The 8,171-nt window shown below is 31.9% G+C and overlaps 1 protein-coding gene across 1 annotated transcript in view; it reads left to right on the top strand.

Moving 5' to 3' along the window:
• Positions 1-8,082, top strand: part of WWP1 (WW domain containing E3 ubiquitin protein ligase 1) — a 37,220-nt gene extending 29,138 nt beyond the window's left edge. The window contains exons 17-23 of the mRNA XM_015813095.1: positions 2,914-3,047; positions 3,145-3,285; positions 3,918-4,038; positions 4,248-4,352; positions 6,103-6,199; positions 6,322-6,394; positions 6,911-8,082. Of these exons, the coding sequence (XP_015668581.1) occupies positions 2,914-3,047; positions 3,145-3,285; positions 3,918-4,038; positions 4,248-4,352; positions 6,103-6,199; positions 6,322-6,394; positions 6,911-7,010 (771 nt within the window). The 3' untranslated portion in view covers positions 7,011-8,082. The remainder of the gene's footprint in view (positions 1-2,913; positions 3,048-3,144; positions 3,286-3,917; positions 4,039-4,247; positions 4,353-6,102; positions 6,200-6,321; positions 6,395-6,910) is intronic.
• The last annotated feature ends 89 nt before the right edge of the window (positions 8,083-8,171 follow it).

The following is an 8,171-nucleotide window of genomic DNA, read 5'->3' on the forward strand; positions in this document are numbered from 1 at the left end:
TTTAGTTAGACAAGAGAAACGAAAAACCTGAATTATGATTATATAGAGGGGGAAAGAAATCCTCAGTGAAATATTTCAATTACTACTATTTTCAGAAATAATTCTTCATGATGAAGAATAAAGTAAGTATCATATTTCTATAGAGATGTGGAAGGAAATTGTTGCTATCAGCTTCGTCCAAGTTGAAGCATAAATCCACCCATCTTACTTGAAAGCATCCTAAAGGAGCCTAAATAAAGAAGGAAAATATGTAAAAGAGCAGGTGGAGCCTTTTGTCAATGCCTCATTCAACAAATCTTAACAGATTGTCTTTTTAAAAACCCTTTTTTGGTATTATCAGATCTCATATGTTGATCTACCTCAGAGAAAATATAAGACATTTATTGAAGATTTTGACAAAAAGAAACAACAGGTTTTTTTTATTGGTTAATACCTTAAGAAACAGACATGATGAACAGAATGACTAAACAGTTCTGACATGCAGTTCTTGTGAATGATTGTATTTCTGCCTAAAAAACTAACTGGCATGTATTTCTGGAAAGTACAAGCTTGTAGCAGAAAAAGTGGGAGAAATAGAGTAGCAGGTGAGCATATTTAGGTACATAAAATTTTAGACTAGACAAAGACTATTTTGAATGGTCCATAGTAAATGGACGTCACTTTCTACCCCACCTCCATTCATGAGTTTTGTACCATCAGTGCTTACCAGACAAGGGAATAAATATCCTTTATCATAAGCAGGAGAGTTAATATAGCCTTGCACATAGTAATGGGCAATCATGCCCAGGTAACTGAAATGGCATCCCATCAGTACCACCTAGAAAGGGGAGGGAAGGGCTATTTCAGTATTTTAGGTTATGGGAGGAGAAAGAAAATTCTGAAGGAAATGGTGGGAAGAACAGCTAGAAATCCTCAGAGATTTAAGAATGGAATCTAGGGATAATCAAGATAGGGAAATTCAAATAATAAAGCTGGTACAGAACAAGAGATACAAACATTTAAGATTACAGTGTATATCCACTACAGAGTTATTGAATATACAGGAAAAACATGAAGGAAGTTATTTATTTGATAGATCCTTCGTGTCTGTGATATAGGCAACATTTTAAGACAAGCACTTATGGTCAGATTGTAAATTTGCTAGTTTAATGTATGTACTTTAGTCTGATTTATTATAGTATTTTGAATGCATCTCTAATAACTTATTTTCTTTATTTTCGCAAAGTAAAAATATTGTTCCCAAATCACAGTAATGCTTTTCACAAAATTTTGCAGGGACTTTCTTCATAAAATACTAAAGTACACACTAGTGCTTTGTCTAGCTCTTGGGACAATAAAGATTCAGAGTAATAGGAATAGGTGCTGAGATGGGCAATAAAAAAACTCAAAAGACTGGAATATGGAGAGATTGAGGGAGCAAGTTATGTTTTCCTTGAGAAGAGAAATCTTGGTTTAAATATTAAAGTTTATTTCAAGTATCTGAATTCTTCGTTGTTATTAAAAATTGTATCTAGCTGAGTGTTACTTTCTAATAGTAAATAAATCCAATTATCAAAGATGTGAACTTTTTTCCTCTGGATGTACTTGATCCTTAGGATTATCATGCATGTTTATATATTCATAAGTACATATTAATCTGTATGTACTTGGGGGAAATCATGATTTTATGTATTTTTATGTATAATTACCAATACCAATATAAATGTAAATAGGTATTTTAATATAAACACGGAGATGTAGGTTTTAATAATGTAACATGATAGATACTTTAACACTTTTTTCTGCCTTAAGTTAATAGAAAGATCCAGGCAAAGTATCTGATTATGGAAATGTATGTGCTCTGCTTTTATTTCCAGCATACTGAGAATTATGTTCTAATCTGCATGCTTCCATACATATTTAGTATAGATAACATTTTTCTGATGATTTATAAGTGAGATGACATCATTCACACTAATTGGACTATGTCTGATATAAAGACAGTTCTTCAGATTATTCAGTGTCTTCAGTGTATTGCAATTTAAAATGGGCATACCACAATGGATGTATTAGGGAAAAATGTTAAAGTGAAGATATTCAGGTTTTAGTGTACTCTCATTCATGGAAGCTCTCTAAATGAATCTAAGCTGTTCTCTTTCTGGTTAGAGGATGGTTGTTATGAGAAGAAATAGGAGGAGAGGGGAAGTGGATAGGCTGCCTTGAGCTCCTGAAGGACAGAGATTATATAAATCTAACAAATAAATTTAGGAAAGTTGCCCTATCCACCACCCAAAGAGATAAAAAATAACTTATTTGTTGGAACAGGACCGAGATTTATTAATGCAGACTGGAACAGTTGGATTTAGATGGGTCCTCTGGGTACACAAACAAATTTAGATATTTTCTAAAGTTAGAATAGAGCTAGGGTAGATCCCTTAACTGCATTTAAGTGTTTACTTATTTAAAATTACTTCTTTAGTTCCTCCTACCTGCTATAGGTTATTTTCTTTTGGTTAGGTTTCTTTCTCGTTTAACATTATTGGTATTTAACCAGATGTATGTTTAGAGCATTATTATGTAGAGTGTTGACTTGGAATGTGAAGTCCACGGCCATTATTCTATTCTATTCTATTCTATTCTATTCATGATACTGGCTATATGACTATGTTCTGAAGCTACATCTGAAATATCACCTGTCAGGGTAATTGTTGTCAAGGCTTCCTTTAGTAGTTCTTGTTCTTGTTTCCTATTCTGTTTAAGCTTTCTTCCACACATAATCCATATATGTCATTCTACTTACAACTAGAAAGAATCCATTTTGAGTTATTCAGTACACTGTTTTTATCAGATGTACTATTTTCTATAAAAGTTTTCTAGTTAATAGTTAAAATTGTCTATATCAAATACTACATTGACTTTTTAAATCTTCAACAGGCATTGTTTCATGGCAAATTCATTGATACTGGGTTTTCCCTGCCATTCTACAAGCGCATGCTAAATAAGAAACTCACAATAAAAGATTTGGAATCTATTGACACTGAGTTTTATAATTCTCTAATTTGGATAAGGTTTGTAAATCTTTTCGGATGTTCACAGTTTTTTGTGCCAAAATAAAGTGAACATATTTGATTAATCTCTCTTTTTTTTTAAACCTCTCTCTCTTAGGGACAACAATATAGAAGAATGTAATTTAGAAATGTACTTCTGTGTTGACATGGAGCTGCTAGGAAAGGTTACTTCACATGAGCTGAAATCAGGAGGATCAAATTTACTTGTCACTGAAGAAAACAAAGAAGAATATATTGGGTAGGGGGATAGAGTAAAATAAAGGAGGATAGATTTGTTTTATACATAGTATTCTATATTAAAAATGTTTTGTATAATTTTTGGCATTTTCTCAATGCCAAAGCGTGATGGACTTTAAGAACTATATGTGAGAGGACAAAAAGGATTTTCTTTATCCCAAGACTTTGTGAAAAAGGAATTGCCCAAAATATAGAATAGCCCCAAATGAGTGCAGCTCTTCTGCATAGCGATTCTATATAGTATATGTATATAATATATACAAGTTGGGTAGCCCAGTTTTTCATGTGGCCCTAAATTCTGTTTTTATAGCTAGAGCTCCGGCTGTAAATTTTTATTGTTAATGGTCAGATTACGTTGATCAAAGAACTAATATTAATATGGGATACATTGGAACAATAGTGCAATGTTGGAAGACTTGAAGGACCAGGTTAAGGGCAAACTGCAATGGAGAAAATCTCACTTCTATGCTTGCTAAGAATTAACCCCCTCTTGATGGCACATAATCAGTAATGCTATGAATGCAGTCTTAAAAAATAATAATTCTGGAGTCTTGGGGGTTTATTCAAATTGTTATAATATGCTTTAAAATAAAGAATGTTATTTTCAGAGTTATAAAATTTCTTCTGTTTTAGTTTAATGGCAGAGTGGCGATTTTCACGAGGAGTACAAGAACAAACCAAAGCTTTCCTGGATGGATTCAATGAAGTTGTTCCTCTTCAATGGTTACAGTATTTTGATGAAAAAGAACTGGAGGTGGGATTTTTCAGCTGTAGTGGATAAAATTCTTCTAAATTAAAATATTACAAAGAGGATTAATACAAGTAGACAGCTATATCCGTATTCAGTAAATAAGCAAAGCAGATAGATCTTGAAGTGCTAAAAATAGTATATTGAAAAATATTTTAATTTATATTTCAAAAAACTCAAGCTAATGTTATCTTAAATTTTGTGACCTTTTCTAGGTTATGCTTTGTGGTATGCAAGAGGTCGATATGGCCGACTGGCAAAGAAACACTGTTTATCGCCATTATACAAGAAATAGCAAACAAATAATGTGGTTCTGGCAGGTATAAATACTTTATTTGTTCAGAGAATCAGCAAACATAAAATGGGTGACCATGGGATATTTTTTTAAAAAATTCTCAAATAAAGTAAAATTTTTAAATTCCTGATATCTGCAAGAATTTTTCATATGTGCATGATGTATGATTACTATAGTAATTTTCAGAAGTCCCCAAAGATTTAGGTGATTTTCTTCAATGCAATTGATATTTCCCATTTTTCTGAAATAATCTTGTATTCTCAATTTACTGTCTCCGAGTGTCATAGTGAAAAGATTGCCAAAGGGTTTCTTCAAGCTTCCAACTCTGCTTTGTAGTGATGGAATTGAATGTTAATTTCTTTTCAAAGTGAAGACATCAAGCATGGAAGCATTTGGACAGAGCAATAAATTTTATTTTCTACTTAAAGAACATATGAATGTGTTTCCTAATCTGTTCCAAAAATATTGAAAATTGGGTTCACTTGGGCTGTGAACCCAATGTCCCAATTAAAACTTTCTCTAGGCTCATCTTGACAGCTTTTAAAAATACCTTGGCTATATTTTTCAACTATAAAAATATATTTTTAAAATAAGGATTAATATTTTACCTCAGAACCAGTCAGAATTAGGGTTTATATTTAAAGCACTTGTAAGAAATTAGGGGAATGCATGAATACATGCATACCTGTATTTTGTTTCAAACATGAAATGTTTTCCTGACCCATTTTGTACTAAACTCAGATCCTAAACTAAAACAGTATTAAGATAGTTGGCTTTATGAAACACTAGATACAGGACAACTTTTTAGAGCTGCAAGTATCTGGACAAACTCTAGGCTGAAAACTTTAAGCCTTTGTTGTCCATCTATTGACCCTCCAAATTTGGAAGCTTTCTCCTTAGAATATCTATTCTGATGAAAGGTGAGGATGGGACTTTTTTTTATCTTTCACACAACTCTTTTAATAAGTTACCTGTTTGAATAATAAGAATAAAAAAATAATTCCAGTCAGCCCATTAAAGAGCTAATTTAAAAATATTTTAAAATAAATATTCTTTTGTAAATTTGTCATGTGTGCCTGAACCTAGGCTTGCAGGCAGACAAGAAGTTGGACAGTGTCCTTCTGCTAATATTTAAAAGTTTACTTTGTTTTACTTTTTTCTCCTTGGCTGACTGCCAAAAAGAAAAAATAGAATTGCAATTTCCAGCTGCTGAAATGATAATATCAAAAGGGGAACAAAGAAACAAAGAAAAGATGAACTTAAGAAGGCGCACAGTTTTCCCTGTGTGACTGCCATCATCTATACCTTAAATGTAAATTATATTTATAGTATCAGTACTTGTTGGCAAGAGGAAACCATCACATAAGTCATGCACACACTACAGCATATTTGACATCTGAAATGCTAAATCCCCAACAACAACTTAGAAAACAGGTCAAATAAATAAAGATCAATATAAAATTGTATAATATAATAAGATAATCTTAGTTCTGCAGATATTTATCAGGGAGCTATTTTTTTTATTTTTGTGAGATATGTGTTGTAACTGCATTATTATGTAGTGTATTCCTGGGTTATGTGAGGTTTATATTGTACAGATATGTTGTTAATGGTATTCAATTCTTTGATGGGGTGTTTTGTTTGTGTTACACAACTCTCCTGCATTTTGCATTCTGTTTACTTTAGTAGAAAAAGTTGAGACAAGTGTAATAACAAAAATAATTAATTCTTAATTAGCTGGTATTTCAGAATACTTCTTTTACATCTGTTTATAGTTCATAAAAGAAGCTGACAATGAAGTCCGTATGAGACTGATGCAATTTGTCACTGGTACTTGCCGGTTACCGCTGGGAGGATTTGCAGAGCTCATGGGTAACTAATCAGTGTAAATAATTCTTAAGTAGTATCTTATAAAGCAACACTTTCTCTGAAATATTAAAATGTCATTAAGTTCTTCGTGGTTACTACAAAAAGGATTTTTTCTTTCTTTTCAGGAAGCAACGGTCCTCAGAAATTCTGTGTTGAAAAGGTTGGGAAGGAAACCTGGTTACCAAGAAGTCACACGTGGTGAGTTAAAACAGAAAAGTGATCTATTTTTTTTGCTATACTGTATATATTCTATTGAGCTCTTTCAAGTGCCAGGCATTGTCATATTTAGAGATATACAGTAATCTGCACCAAAGTTGTTCTTTTGTGCAGTTATCAAGAGATAGATTTAAAACAATCTTTTTCTGTACCAGAGGTAGGTTTTTAAAGCCAGCCAGACAAAATGTTTCTCTGTGCATGGTAAGTGAAAAATACAAGAACAAATAAGCAGAGGAAGCTCTGTCGATAACACTATACTTGTTTGGCCAAGAAATATATACTTCTGAGCTATGAAAACTGTGGAAATTGCTAATCTGTAATGCACATTTCAGAATTTTCTTGATATTGTTTGGATCAGTGGAGAGAAATGTTAAAATGTGAGAGCTGATAGTACTTAAGATGTAAAATGATAAATTATTGCACCATTAAACTAATGATGCGATCTTATGAGATAGAATAAAATAGAAAATAAACATTTTCTTTCTTTTTTCTCTGCAGTTTTAATCGTTTAGATTTACCGCCTTATAAAAGCTATGAACAGCTGAAAGAAAAATTGCTTTTTGCAATTGAGGAGACAGAAGGATTTGGACAAGAGTAAGACTCATAAAAGTGAAGCTTTCATTTTTTTTCAGATAGGCTGGAGCAACTAAATTGCAGTTAGTTGTACATAAGCCGTCTCTTCTGTACAGCAGTTTTTCTGGAAATCTTTTTAAAAGGCAGTTCTGTTCTTCCACAAAGATATGCAAAAACTTTTACTTTCTCTACTTATTTATTTTGCCCTCAGAGATCGGCCAGAATGAAATTGAAACAGAAAGTCTTTATTTTAAAATGTGTGCATATATATATATATATATCTGTATATATCTGTATGCATGCACATAAACAATAGTCAGCTCTAGTTTTATAGAGCTTTAAACTTAAAAACATCACAGCCATTCAGAGGATCAGGAGTTTCATTCTTGACTTCAGAAATGTACAGACTGCTCTGTGTTCTAATTTATGCAACATCTCTAAGGTTCTTTCTATTGCATGGCTGATATAAAAGGTGTTAAAAGGCTTCTGCCAAATACATCTTCACTATGTAGAAAAATGCTGCTGGCTTTTTGAGGTGATAGAATATAATTCTATCAGCTTAATTTCTTTAAAAAGTTATAGCTGTTAGCCCTCTTTGCTACGTGTATGTAGCTGTGGTCATAGGTAAAGCCTTTATTACTTGCACAAGAGTAATGTACAGTAAAATGAATGTGATTTAAGATATTGGTGCCACTGTTCTGACTCACAAACAGAAGCTGAACAGACTATTTTAACTCACTGATCAGCATTAAAAATTGTTTACATACTATCTTGGGTTATTTCCAAGAGAACAATAAGTAATCTTGAAGAAAAAATAAAAGTTGCTTACATATTCTGTCCGAGTCTGGTATTTTACCGGCTTTTCCACAATAGGATAAACTAATTTGAAACTTAGTAGGATATGAAAAGTAATGTGAATAGTTCTGCTCATGGATTTTTATTTTTTGCTATGGATTTAGAGACCCCTATTGAAAATAGTCACAAAAGCTTGCATAGTTGAATTGATTTTTAATAGTGTTCATTATTCTCATCCATTTTTAACTTCAATAAATCCAGATGTTCCTAAACATCTCTAAAATTTGTTTTTATAAAGGCTAGGTTTTGTCATTAAGTGTAATATATATATATATATATATATATATATATATATATATATATATATATATATATATATATATATATATAT

Source organism: Protobothrops mucrosquamatus, unplaced genomic scaffold, assembly GCF_001527695.2.
Source record: "Protobothrops mucrosquamatus isolate PMUCROS unplaced genomic scaffold, P.Mucros_1.0 scaffold135, whole genome shotgun sequence".
In the NCBI taxonomy this organism is placed as follows: Eukaryota; Metazoa; Chordata; class Lepidosauria; order Squamata; family Viperidae; genus Protobothrops; species Protobothrops mucrosquamatus.